Source organism: Salvia splendens, chromosome 10 (genome assembly GCF_004379255.2).
Source record: "Salvia splendens isolate huo1 chromosome 10, SspV2, whole genome shotgun sequence".
Classification (NCBI taxonomy): Eukaryota; Viridiplantae; Streptophyta; class Magnoliopsida; order Lamiales; family Lamiaceae; genus Salvia; species Salvia splendens.
Genome location: NC_056041.1, coordinates 6,573,874 through 6,588,397, shown reverse-complemented (window position 1 = coordinate 6,588,397; position 14,524 = coordinate 6,573,874). Strand labels below are relative to the sequence as shown.

Here is a 14,524-nt window from a genome sequence, read left to right as displayed (position 1 = left end):
ATTGTTTCAGTGATTTACTAAGTCTGGTATTATTTCAAAATTATCATTCTTTTTCCCTTTTGTCATCATTCACTTTGTTTTTATTTCAATATTAGATTTAATTTTATAAAATTAAATTTGAAATTTAGATTTTTAAATATCAATAAAAAAATTTTAATTAAAATTATTAAGTCATGGACACCATAAATATTGATTAAAACTATTAATTTTTATTAACTAATATAATATTAAGTTGAATCGAAGAAGTACAGAAAAATAATATTAAACATGATGGAAAAATAATAGCTATTCTACTTAGCCTTCGTTCGATGCTTGTGATTATATATTATGAAGTTGACTAAAAATTTGATACTACTAAAAATTTTATACAGGAGTATTTTGTTTAAATTTTCTAGTTAATTTTGATTATTTTTAAATAAATAAAAAAATTATTAGTCTTACATTAGATGCATATTTATTTCATAAATCGTGTTATATGATCTATTTATAATTAAAACGATTAAATATCGATTAAAACTAAGTTGGCATCGGCATACCTTATTGATTAAATATTATTCACTATCAAATATTGATTAAAACTATTAATTTTTGTTATTTAATCATTTTAATAATTAATAAAAATTTGTTGATATTTAAAAATCTTAATTTAAAATTTAATTTTATAAAATTAAATCTAATATTGAAATAAAGAAACAAAATGAAGGATGACAAAAGGGAAGAAGAATGATAATTTTGAAATAATATCATATATAGTAAATAGCTGAAATAATATCATATCTAAAATGTTAAAAGTGTTAAAAGACTAAATTGCTCAAACCCTCAAAAGGGTATTTTCGTATCAAAAAATGGCAAAAGGATCAATTTTGAGATAAACCCTTAGTCCAGGGATGTCTGTGGATATTTTTAAAGTCCAGGGACTATGAGCGAGATAAACCCATAGTCTATGGACCATTTTTGTAGTTCACTTTATTAAGAAAAGTGAGTGAAAAAAAATTAGCGCCATATGAGTCTCACTTATATATGTACTACTTTGAAATAAATGTAGGACCTATTACCATTTATGGTAAAAACCAAAACTCCTACTCGACGATGAATTAAAATGAAAAAACAGGACTTCTGTTTGCTGACATAGATAGTACTACCTTTGTCCACCGCCAATAACGAGCGTAATGAACGACACTGAGTTATGATACAAAATTGATAAAATTAGAGAAACATAATGAAAAAATGTGATTAAATGACATTGTCTGCTCTTTATATGAGAGAGAAACTTACTTAAAAATAGAACAATGCTGGTTTTTACAGCAAATCGAAAAGGGGAAATAATATATTATAGTTGAAGTTTAAAATATTTGTAGAGAAGAAACATCTTAAATCCAGAATGACCATGAACAAATTAGTGCAGTATCCAGTTCTATCCTCAATACTCCATGTCTCACCTACTCTCTAGAAGAAAAAGGAAAAAACTCGTATCTTCATAATTTTATTACTCAAATAGTTACAATAGATTGCTCTAACAGCTCGCAAGAAATTAGGCTGAATTTTTCATATACATGATTCTTGGATTAATATATGTTGGTTATAATTAGTAATAAAATTCAACAATTAAATGGATAAAATATTATTCTATTGCTAAACTTGCTAATAAGTATGGTTTATAATATTGTAATTACAACGTATTCACAGCTAGTACATAATTGCAAAGCTCAGCTTGCTTGTAAGTTGTAACTGTATTTGCAAAAATTTTAAATCATGTTGTAGAAGAAAATTCAGTGAATATATGATGAAAGTAGTCAACTTCAGAGGAAATATTTTGTTATTAAAGTTTTATTTAGTCCAAATTACACAACCGACCTTAGCTCAGTTGGTAGAGCGGAGGACTGTAGTGTTATCATAGCTATCCTTAGGTCGCTGGTTCGAATCCGGCAGGTCGGATTTTTTACTTTTTCAATTTTTCAGTGTGCCTCTTTCATTAGTTTAACTTAGGCACATGTGGTTTGTAAAACTCGAAAATAAAATCCATCCTTGCCATATGTTACTTTGTGGGTTTATTCTAGCTAAATCATTTCAATCAAATTCAGTTGAAATACCTTCCAGAAAATAAGTACTACTATAAATGAAGGTCCATAAACAAAATATCAAACGGAGTAGCAAAATCCTTGTATTACAATCAATATATATGGTCCCCACAAGTTTGAGCATTTTGAACTATAAGCTTTAAATTACATTATTTCACACAAACTATGACTGTAGAATTACCTAACCTAGGAGGTCATAACGGCTGAAACCATTGTGTTCATCCCGCACATGCCGTGCCCACGGCATAGCTTGTAGTACCCATGCTCTCCCCATCGCTTCCCCCACGAGTTCTTAATGATCCAGTACGGTTGGTACCCAAATCGCAAGATGGAGTAGCCTTTCGACCCGTACCCCACTAGAAGCACACCGTGATTGATCCATCTCTTGCCACAAATAAGTGGGCACGACACACCACCAATGTATGTTTGCATGAACACTGCATTCAGCCCAACTGCATCCCCACATTTCGACTATAAGAAATAAACTCCACATATTTTTCTAAACGTTGCATCACCAAAATCAACACACGAAAAGCAAGCCTAGTGCAAATTAATCCTTCATTCCCAAACACTAATTAGAACTCATACTGCACGGATACAAAACAAATACCATGACAGTTTAAAATGTTTTACTAGTGTAGTGCATGCAAATAAGGTAAAGATACCTGCGAGGGGGCCGTGATGGACCAAGTAGGCAGCAATCTGATTCTCATTCATCGGAATTGTGGTGAAATTTGCAACTTTCACAGCTACATTGTTGGGTTGGAATTTGCATTCACCGCGTTTCCCAGTATAAGGGTACACATTCTCTTCCTCTATGCCTCCGGCCTCAATCAAATACTTGTAGGCATTCGTCATCAAACCACCCGAACAGCCATTATCACAAGCACCCTTTTCCTTGGCATCACACTTTGTACATATACCCACAAAATGAGATACAAATATAATCAGCTTAAATTATACAGAACCATCTAAAATGGAGCATCAAATATCAATCATACGAGATGATTCTATTAAACCGAGACATATATATACCGCATGATCGCAGTCGACTAGCTGTTGCTCGCTAAGATTTAAAAGCTTCCCAGTTGCAATGAAATTCGCTCCTTCAATGGCTCCAGTGGTGCTAAATGCCCAACAAGAACCGCAGCGGCCCTGTATTTGTGAAATTTAATTTATTTAAATATTAAAATCAATAATTTGTTTTTATAGAATGACATATCAAACTTCTTTTTCCTATGGAGTAAAATGTAAATAAATTATAGGCACTTCATCTCAAGGTATTTGAATTGTATTTTTTGGGACCATCCCAAATGGTTGAGTAGTTGACTCAGTTATTATTTTTTTCAAAAACAAGAAAAAACTTTATTCACTCCTACTTTACTCTCTCTTCCTCTTGAAAGTTTTCTTGTTTACTTTATTATCTCCAATTTAATCTTCAAATTCCATATCCAAAGAGAAACGCATCAACTAGGACGAATGGAATAATACTAACTTCTAATTAACCCTAGAAAAGGCCAAGGAGTACTTCAAATTTATGGTAATTTCATCAACTTAATTGAAATTAGAAGATAGTGAAGTAAAACAGAGTGCTAGTTTAGATTTCTAATTTAATCAAGCTTAATAACAATAGGAGAAAAAATAAATTAAGGAATAAGAAAGAATGACCTGCATCTTAACATCAGTAACAGCACCTTTCTCCCTCCAATCAAAGCTCTCCGGCAAGTCCTCCGCCTCCATCTCCTCCGCCGCCACCCCATTCTCCGATGGCTCCGCGGAGCCGCCTCTCACCCCCATATACATGCCCTCAAATTCCTCCGGAGAGAGATCAAAAAACTGCGTGACGCCGTGCTTGGCGGTGGGGTCCAGAACCTGGTGCTCCGCCGCCCTTACCAAGTTCTCGGCGAAGACGCCGAGGCGGTGGAGGTACTCGGCGCGAGTGGAGTAATCCTTCCCGTGGTCCTGGATGAAGATCTTGAACTGGTGCTCCGCCGCCGTGCCGAGGAGGTGGTGGTTGCGGCGGTTCCCTGTGACCTGGAGGATCTTGGGGTCGAAATCGGGGTCGGCGTGGAGGCTGTGTGCGCAGGTTAAGAGTGTGGCTACGGCTGTGAGACACGCTGCGTACGTTAGACCTCCTCCTTTCATTTAATTTCCTGTGTTCCGGATTATAGGATCCTTGTTTGGCTGGTTTGCTCTGCAAATACTGCTGTGCATGATATAAGGATAGCGGTGGACTTTTCTTAATTTGTTTATTCGATTTTACCCCTTTATTTTCCGTTATTTTCATTTTTCTCACTTTCGATCCAAACAAATGATCATAGTAATTAGGACTATATGAATTAGTTACAAATTGCTAAAATAAAAAGAAAGTTAGAGAATAAAAGTGGCTAGACTATTTATAATGGAATGGTCAGAAAAAATAGATAAACATAATTACTCCTATATATCTTTTATTGATGGAGACATTAATGAATGATTAATTGAAATTAATGGATGATTAATTGAATTGTATGTATCCATAATGTGACTTGTTCTGCTTTATATATAGTGGAGTGAAATGTGAATCTAGAAAATAAACATGTTGGATTATATACGGTCAGTGTCATTATTGACATTAATGAGAGTGACAATTTTGGTGAGTAAATAATAGATGACGAATGAATAACGAGAGTGAGTAACAATTTTGGTGGAATGAAATATAACTGCTGCACTGTGTGCTCACGAACAACCCTAAATAAAGATCAAATTTGATAAAAGTTTTTTCATTCTCATAAATTCATCCGGCTCCAACCACGCTTTGAATTATTATTAAGTGGAATATAATAATAATATGTAAATAAAAGGGTATGTGGGCAAATAGTGGAAATTAATTGCTCCACTAGTCAGCTCCCATGCACAACTATTCGTTGGTGGCGTGACACGTGTGTTTGGCTTTCTCCACGTGGTTCTAATTCATGACAAAGGAGTAACTTTCTGCTCTTCAATGCAAGAAGGGATGCTGACGTAATATATAGAAAAAATAAGGCGGAAGGGCGATTTTGGAAGCCGGGCCCATAGTAAAAATTGGGTTAGGCTGGCGGCCCCTTTGAACCCAATATGGTTGGCCCAGCCTGCTCCTACTCCTTAGACTCAAAATAAATTGCATAAACGAAACAAAAATATTTCGCTTTAAGAGAGTAAATTTTGGTTAATTAATTTATTTATTTATTGTAAGCGGTACATAAATAATCTGATAAATGGTAGTAATAGTTAAAATTTATACCATGCAAGGTGGAACAGATTTCAAAAAAGTTAATATTTCTTATTTTATTATTTTTTATGATTATAAAATGCTCAAACCAAAGAAGATGAGCAGAAGTTCACCTAGAAATAAGGCACATCGCAAGCCCTTCGCGCAAAAAAAAAACTCTAATAGTATTTCTTATTTTATTAATGACTTATTTTACAGTAAACATAATATTAAGTTGTTGTATGCATATAATATTTATTTACACTCTTGATCACCCAACGTTCAACAACCTTCGCAAAGTTATTGTAATTTGCGTTCAACCTTTAGTTTTATAGTTGAGGTTATCGTTAAAAACTTTGTGTACAAAAGTTAAACTGATTTTTACTTATATTTTTAGGGTTATCCAAGTAGCGTGAGGATTTTTTTTTTTTTTTGCAAAGGTATTGTTATTTATTTGTAAAGGGATGAAAGATGAATCATAGAGATAAATTGACTCACTCCTCTTTATTGTGTGTTATTTGAGGAATCGATTGCTACCTATGCTTGTCATAAACCCGACATATTATTGCCTTTTGTTTTCATTGTTATGGAAAAGTGATACGAGCCTTCATCTAGTTAGATATATTAGGGATTTGAATATCTTTCAATATATTATTTTCTTGTTTGGTAAGTTAGGGTTTAGTAGTATAAATAGAGCCTTCATGTAATCATTCGATCATCTATGAAATATTATACATTGGCTCAATAGCTTTACAAACAAGAAACAATCCCTTCAGGCTGCCGACGAGAATCCTCTCGCTCTCAGCCGCCCTTCTGTCGTCTACGTCGCCGACCCAAGCGTTGGGCGCTCGACTTCGACGTCAACCGTTTCTTGATTTTGTGTGTGGATTTCACGTTAAGGATCTGAATCCTTAACAATTGGTGCTTTCATCCAGAGCTCAGCATCCTCCGTCTGCGTTCATCCATATCCCTTCTTCAACAACTCTTCAACAAAAAAAAAGAAAAAAAAACCATCGAACAGCAGCACAAAAATTCCTATTGTACATACCCTTCTTTTTTCATCTTGATCTCATGCCTCCTCGAACGAACCCCGGAGTTGGACGGAGGGTTCAAGAACTCTCCATGGACGGCAACACTCAAGTGTTGATTGGTGACACATCGCGGCGTTTTCCGGCGGGCGGCCGACGCAGCGAGAGCAACCCACGGCTACCCCATCGCGATACACCGAAGGGCAGCAAAGCACAGCGCGCCGCTGCAGGGGCGGGCGATCTTTCGCCCCAAGACTGGAATTTGATCATGGCACGTTTCGACCGATTGGAATTCCGGTTGAATTCGACGGAGAGGCGCTTTGATAAACTGGAGACACCGCGCGCTCTCGATTCAGACCCGCCTTATTTTTGGGACGAGGCGAATGTGGAGGGATATCATTCGCAAGGTGATGTTTGGGATGCCGACGAGGATGTCCCCCGATTTTTCAACCACAGTCGGCGTGACCGGGATGGGGATGTCCCCCGACGTAGGGGCGCTGCTCGCGACACGCATAGGCGAGAGGGCAGCTTCGCGCCTCAGGGTGTAGCAACTGACCCCTATAGTTATCGACCGGGCAATCGACCGCGTTCGAGTTGGGATAGACCGGAGGAACGCTACCAACATGAACTCGATAGGGGCCAAGACCGTGCGTGGAGCTATCCGCCAGATTGCCCGAGAATACCACGGTCCTATTTTAGTCGGAACTCTTATGTGCAGCGCCGATGTTCCACCACGGACCACTACTCATGGCTCGACCAGCAGCCCTCAACTGGCTGGCCACCGCCACCACCATGCCGGTATCCGCCGCGTCATCTATATTCAGCAGCACTGCCTGTCCCAAGCTCAATGAGAAAAGATGAAGCTTTTCTTTCGAGATCTATATCATATGGTAGGGATGAAAGTAAAGATCTATATTGCGAGATGATGTCATCTTTCTCTCATAATAGTTCTCTGCGGAAGGTCGACCGGTGCTCGAAGACGGGTTCGGCTCCTGAGATGAAAGCTATTCGCGAGGCTTGTTCGCTTCGGAGCCGGAGTGGGACAGATTCACTAGTTAGTGAAAACGAGTTCTCACATACACATTCGTCGAGGTACGCTTCGTTTACGAATGAGATGAGGGAACAAGAAGAAGAAATGAGTGATTTACCACGTTTGGAAGCTCATATGGAACATTCATTTGATAATGCTAAAGATTTCAATTATTCTTTTAAGAATGAGATGGTGGAGGAGCATAGTGACAATCCGGGAAGTTCATTTTTCATGGCCTCCAGATTAGAAATAGAGGTGGACGCAGTGGGTGATCATGGTGCATCTAATTTAGATGTGGCTGGCGTAACGAATCAGTCGATTGCCTTGCGTTGTGATAAGTACGGAGTAGAGGAGGATCAAGATGCGAGCCCCGAAAGCCCCCGAGTTTCATCCTTGGACGATATAACACCAACGCCACTGCCTGCTGTTGCATTCTTGAGAATTTGGAATCCTGTGGTGCAAGAAGATATTAGGAAAAATTTGGTGTATGTGGCAGAAGTGTGTGGCACGTTGGGAGCCGCCTATTCTTTCTTTAGACAGAAGAAGATCACAAGCGGTAGAGCCAAGGATAGGGAATTTAATTGCTATGAAAACTTGGGACTTCTCCAACTATATTTACACGTTTCGGATGCAGAAGTGTCCCAATGGAGACGCCCACCTTTTGACGACCATATTCGTCCGCTTTTGTTGATTTTTGGTGGAGGTGAGGAAGGGAGAAGATCAGTTGTTCGGTATGTGTTTGATCCAGGAGGAGACGCCTCGCCAAGCTTTTTCTTTCAACTCTTGTCCGTGGCTCGTGGTTCCCACCTTGAGGACAAGGTGGATTTTAACCGTGGGGGAGTTGATACGAGCCTTCATCTAGTTAGATATATTAGGGATTTGAATATCTTTCAATATATTATTTTCTTGTTTGGTAAGTTAGGGTTTAGTAGTATAAATAGAGCCTTCATGTAATCATTCGATCATCTATGAAATATTATACATTGGCTCAATAGCTTTACAAACAAGAAACAATCCCTTCAGGCTGCCAACGAGAATCCTCTCGCGCTCAGCCGCCCTTCTGTCGTCTACGTCGCCGACCCAAGCGTTGGGCGCTCGACTTCGACGTCAACCGTTTCTTGATTTTGTGTGTGGATTTCACGTTAAGGATCTGAATCCTTAACAAAAAGCCTCCCAAATTAGCTAATTGAAACAAAAAAAATTAATTTATCATTCTTGTTATCAATAGGTCAACTGTCTTCTTCCCCAATCACTTAACTCATAAGTATTTGAACTGCATTGATGTTGGCTTATCAAAACACCAACTATAGGTCACTCAGTTTGTGGAACTGATAATTATGTGGTTGAATTTCAATGGGTGGAAAATTTAGAAACTAATTTCCGGTCGAATTTCAATGGGTGGAAAATTTTACGATTCAAAATTTTAACCGTATACAAATAAATATGGAAATTGTGCAAGATTAATTATCACGCTCTGATAATAAAAAATATTACACGTGGGATGCTATCTATTTTTCTTCTTCCTTTTTCTTAGTAGTGGGAACATTATGGTTGAAATGTACTCCTTTTATTATTGCTTACTCAATCAGACTATACATAAGACTGTGCGTAGTCTATTTGACTTAAATATCTCTGCAATTTTCTTATGTGAAATTTCCTAACTATTTTATTATCCGAAGCATAACCTTTTGAAATATTTGGCAGTGCCTTAAGTTTTCGGTCATTGACTAGATTGCGACATTATAATATTCTTTGGAAATTTGGTGTTTAAATGGAGTACTTAACATCGTCTTACTCATGTGACATATTTCCAAGTGGATTTAGTTATATCAATTAAATATTAGGGTTTGAGTGAGAAGTTTATTTGAAGTTGCTAATAAATAAATATTAGGGTTTGCGTGTATCTATGTATCATTGACTAGGATAGTATAAAAGATTTATGATTAACTAGTGTTTATTAATATGATAAATAATTATCAATTAGGTTTGGTGATAAAATTACCTAATCTGGATTTGAGATTTTTTATACTGTGGTTAAGAAGATGTGAAAAAACTTGTTTTTGAGAAGTAGATATATGACATCATTATGACTGTTTCATAAGAAAACTATATTAAAAATTAACTGAACTAGCTAATATCTAATATATTTATTAATGCTTCTAAAATTGTGCATACGCACGTATGAGTCTAGATTATATTTGGTGTCGCATGGTTGAGCTTAGTTTCTATTACTGTATGCGTTTGTATGCACAAACAATGTATTTTTACTACTATATAGGAGTATTATATTGTTTTAAATAATTTTTGAATGATGGGCTCATACAAAAAATAATCTGCAATCGTAAGCTGCAATGTTTCATTCAAATTTGTTTAGTAAATACGAAGTTGGTCTTATACGCACATATAGCCGAAATACGAAGTTGGTCTAAAATATTCACTTTTTAAAAATCTAGTCCTAAACAAACAAAATTGTCGTCGGATTGGTCTTTTTTACATTTCCGTCAAAAACTGACAGTCAACTCCCGATACGTGATATTTTGAATAAATTAGTATATTAATGTATAATTAATTATATATGGCAATATATAATTTTATACGTAAATCATTTACTGCTACCCACCACATAATCATTAATGGTTCAATAATTTGTTTCAGTTTGAAGTTGATCTTTGGATTAGGCCATCCGCAACGCGTCTCGTTGCCATCTCTATCTCCTCTCGGTGAGACGAGACGGCATCGAGACTGCATTGCAGCCCCGCGTCTCGTCCCGGTCTCGGCGAGCTTCTCGTCCTAGCGAGACGGTTGGCGCGCGCTAGGCGTGACGCTCACTCGCCGGCCCGCGAGTGGGCGTCGTCAAGCTGACGCAATAAATCATTTTTTTAAAAAAATTTTGATTTTAATAAAATAAAAACGGTCATATGACCGTTCAACGGTTATTTTTATTTATTTATTTTTTATTCTATAAATACTCCTCTTTCATCCTCATTATACACACAAACACACATCTATTATTCTCACCTTTCCGATTTTCATCACAAAAAGCCCGGCGACGGAAACTCTGGCGGCTTTGACATAAATGCGTTTGGCGACTAGGGGGCATGTACAATGTCTTGGGTGGTTCCGGTTCGTTGACGCCGGGCACCCAAGGCTCGTCGACGCCGGCGGCGTACCAACCACCCCATTTTGATGAGGATGCATACGCTCGTCCCTCCGCCCCAAGGTATTCGCAGTGATTATCCCAAATTAGGGAGGATTATCCGGATGAACCCAATCCGGAAGGAGGACGAGGCGGTGGAAGCTTCAGGGCTCGCGCATTCGACGCCGTGGAGGAGGAGGCGGCCGAGGAGGAGGAGGATGTAGGCCGTCATCCATACAGCCGCAAGGACACGATGGCTCTGTACAACGCCTGGGTCAGCGTCTCGTACGATCTCATCGTCGGGAATCAACAAACCCGGAAGTGTTTTTGGGAAAAGGTCACCTACGCCTACAATGAGATTAAGCCAAAGGGGTCCCGCCGCCGCACATTGAAGATGCTCCGCATTCATTTTGACCAGTCGACAGAGAAGTAAAATTTTTTTGCGGGATCTACAAGAATGAAGCGGCGAATTACCAAAGCGGAGCCAGTGGAGCCGACATTCTGAGAGCGACTTTGCGAGTCTTTTTTGACGACAACGGTAAAGAATTCAAACATGTCGATGTTTGGGAGGTGGTCAGAGACGAGTAAATGTGGGCTGGCGGTGTCCAGTCCAGCACAGGCTCGACCTCGAAACGCATGAAGCACACGGCGGGTGACCAATACTCGTCTAGTGAGGGCGATTCAGGCAGCGCCGCACAAGAGTTTGCCTTACAGGAGGTTGAGGACACGGCCACCGATGCAGGGGGTCCTCCCGTAGACGCCGTCGGCCGCAATGGACCAAGGCGGGGAAGGTGGCTAGAGGGAGGAGGGGCCGAGGCGAATCAAGCCAGGCGGGCTCGGGCTCGGTCTTGGGCTCGAACACCCTATTGTCCATGGACTTGACCGCCACGATGGCGTCACTTCCCACATGACGCCTCCATAATATCAAGCCCATCTTACCGGAATTGAGTATATGGCAAGACAAATTGGTATTTCGCCTCCAGGTAGCTTGAGTACACCGCCACCGTCTTCGGGGGATGATTCTCCGGCGGAGTAGTTTTTTCAATTTCTATAAAATTGTATTTTAAATTATGTAATTTTTATTTTTTTTAGAATTTTAATTATGTATTTTTTTATCTTTTTGAATTTTAAGTTGTATTTTTATTTTATTTAATGAAGTGTGTTTTTTATTAATTGAATTTGTTGGAAATAAAAATAAAAAATTAAATTGAATGAATAGTTAAGGGATGAGATGGTTAAGAGACGGATAAGAGATGGAGGGTTGCAGGTGCTGTCTCTTAGTTAAAAGATGGAGTGAAAAGTACAGTGGGACCCATGAATAGTTAAGAGATGAGACGGAAAAGAGACAGCGTTGCGGATGGCCTTAGGCCATCCACAACGCTGTCACTATACCGTCCCTTAAAACACTTTTTGTGGCCCCCACTGTACTTTTTTACTACATCCCTTAACTAATGGACGGAACCTGCAACCCTCCGTCCCTTAACCGTCCCTTAAATTACTATTCATTCAATTTCATTTTTTTATTTTTTTTCAACAAATTCAATTAATAAAAAACACACTTCATTAACAATAAAATAACATTATAACATAAAATTCGTAAAAAAATTAAAAAAAAAACATAAATAAAAATCCTAAAATTAAAACTACATAATTTAATTTCCTCCGCCAAAGTTTTCCCAAATGTGCTCAATTAGATCCTCTTGGAGTTGGGAGTGGGCGCTAGAGTCGCGTGTCCTTGCCCGAATAGACAACTATTCTTGTATAGACGGATGCACTGCACTTCGCGGCGGACTACTTGCGGTTGAGCTTCAGGGGGATTCGGGGTCGAGCCAATTTTCCGCCTCAGGTCCTTCGTCTTGGACAATCATGTTGTGCAAGATTATGCACGTATACATGATGTCGACCATGCTCTCCATGAACCACGTACGAGCCGAGGCTTTGATGATGTTGAAGCGCGCTTGGAGAACCCCGAACGCCCTCTCCACATCTTTGCGAGCAGCCTCCTGCTTCTGCGCAAAAAGAGTCTGCTTTGGGTTCACAGGCCTACTGCACGTCTTCACGAAGGTTGGCCACTTCGGGTAGATGCCGTCGGCGAGATAGTACCCCATTTTGTAAAGGCGGTTGTTGGGGACGAAGTTGATGGCCGGCACTTTACCATCTAAAACTTCGGTGAAGAGGTCGGATTGGTGGAGCATGTTTACGTCGTTGTTCGACCCGGGGACCCCAAAGTACGCGTGCCAGATTCATAGCCGGTAGTCGGCAACGGCCTCGAGTATAACGGTTGGGTGGGTGCCTTTGTGGCCGCTCATGTAGGACCCCCTCCACGCCACCGGGCAATTCTTCCATTGCCAGTGCATGCAATCGACGCTGCCAAGCATCCCGGGGAACCCGTGCACTTGTTCGTGCAGGTCGAGCAGGAATTGGCAATCTGTCGTGCTTGGCTTCTGGAGAAATTCCTCGGTGAAGGTCGCCCGGACGCCTTTGCAGAATTGGAGCAAGCACAATCGCCCAGTGCTGTCTCCAATGTGGAGGTATTCGTCGAACATGTCGGCCGTCTGTCCAATCGCAAGCTGACGGATTGCTGCAGTACATTTCTGCGCTTCGTGTAGCTGGGACGGCCGACCGCGTCGAACCCTTCCCGGAAGAACTCTTCTCGAGCTGCCAAAGTATTCGCGATGTGGAGAAATAGCGGGTTCCCCATGCGGAAACGGCGACTAAAGTAGGTATCTCCCCAAACCGGGTTATCGCAGAAGTAGTAGCGTACTAACCCTGCGGCGGCTTCCTCCCGGTTACGATGGATGTACGTCCGGGAGCGTCGTTGGGGTGGCGCGGCTTCCTCCGCCTCCCGACGTCGATCTTCTTCAAGTGATTGTTCCATTATTTGACGCATTTGCTCAAAAGGATCCATTAGTTTGATTAAATTTGGGAGAAGAAAAACAGAGTTGGTTTGAGATGAAAATTGGAGTGGAAATAGAGAGGATTTGAGAGGAATAGATGTGTGTTTGTGTGTGAAATGAGTATAAATTAGGAGTGTTTATAGAGTAAAAAAATTGAAAAACGGCCATAAAACGGTAACATTACTGTTTGGATTTTAATTTTTTTTTATATTTAAATTTGATTTTTTTAAAAAATAAATTATTGCGTCAGCGTGACGAATCCCACTCGCGGGCCAGCAAGTGGGCGTCACGCATGGCCTGGGAGCTCGCCACGTCGCCTCGGCGCATGGCGAGACGTCGCGTTACGTGTCTCGGAGGGACGGAACGCGGGACGGGACGGAGCGCTGCAACGCGTCTCGCCGCCGTCCCGTTCCTCCATGACGGAACACGAGACCCCCGCGTGACGCGTTGCGGGTGCCCTTAGGGCTTGATGATTAATTATTGAGCTCATTAATAACAATATTGTTCAATCTATAGGTACTAGCTGTCAGCCTGTCACGTAGTATATGGCAAGTGATGCAAGAAAATACTGACCGAGATCACGCTAGGGTGTAATTTATTTCATTCGAATTGTTATAATTGGCACAATTTAATATTTTTATCTTTGTGTTGCATGTGGGGGAGATGTATTGGAAAAAATAAATACTCCTATAGACTATATGATTTAAAAATGTAACAGCTATAATTTTCTACAATATATAAAGGTCAGTTAAAAAAGATTAAAAGTCATTTTTCCGACGTATTAAAACATAATTGTAGATATATAGAATCCACACGCATGTGTTAAGGGCAATGCATTAAGTCAATTAATAATGTTAATTTGACTCGCAATGTTTTAATACTACAAAAAGTCGGTTTAACTTATCATTTTTATTTCCAGTTGTTACAAGTTAAAAAATGAATAGATTCCAATGACTATACATGCTCATTTTTCACGTAAAATTATGTAAAGAATTACATTTTTTGATTAGCACAATTATGAGTAGACACTGAATATGCGGAATATGATTTATGTTGGTTATATTATCTTTGGCTTGGCGGCACCCAATTTCGACTTTGGTTTGATTTTTGTTTTCCTTCATAGTTA

At 39.6% G+C, this 14,524-nt stretch overlaps 1 protein-coding gene and 1 non-coding gene across 2 annotated transcripts; one reads left to right on the top strand and one right to left on the bottom strand.

Annotated features, from left to right (window-relative positions):
* Window positions 1-1,849: 1,849 nt before the first annotated feature.
* TRNAY-GUA lies at window positions 1,850-1,935 on the top strand. Its single transcript is given in 2 exon segments — window positions 1,850-1,886; window positions 1,900-1,935. It is a non-coding gene; the product is annotated as a tRNA-Tyr (tRNA).
* Window positions 1,936-2,105: 170 nt separating this feature from the next.
* On the bottom strand, window positions 2,106-4,276 carry LOC121750680 (probable cysteine protease RD19D). Its single transcript, XM_042145258.1, has 4 exons — window positions 3,747-4,276; window positions 3,114-3,233; window positions 2,744-2,987; window positions 2,106-2,530 (listed from the first exon to the last, which is right to left on the bottom strand). The coding sequence occupies exons 1-4, from the start codon at window positions 4,221-4,223 to the stop codon at window positions 2,265-2,267; spliced, it is 1,107 nt and encodes a 368-aa protein (XP_042001192.1). The 5' UTR covers window positions 4,224-4,276; the 3' UTR covers window positions 2,106-2,264.
* Window positions 4,277-14,524: the final 10,248 nt, after the last annotated feature.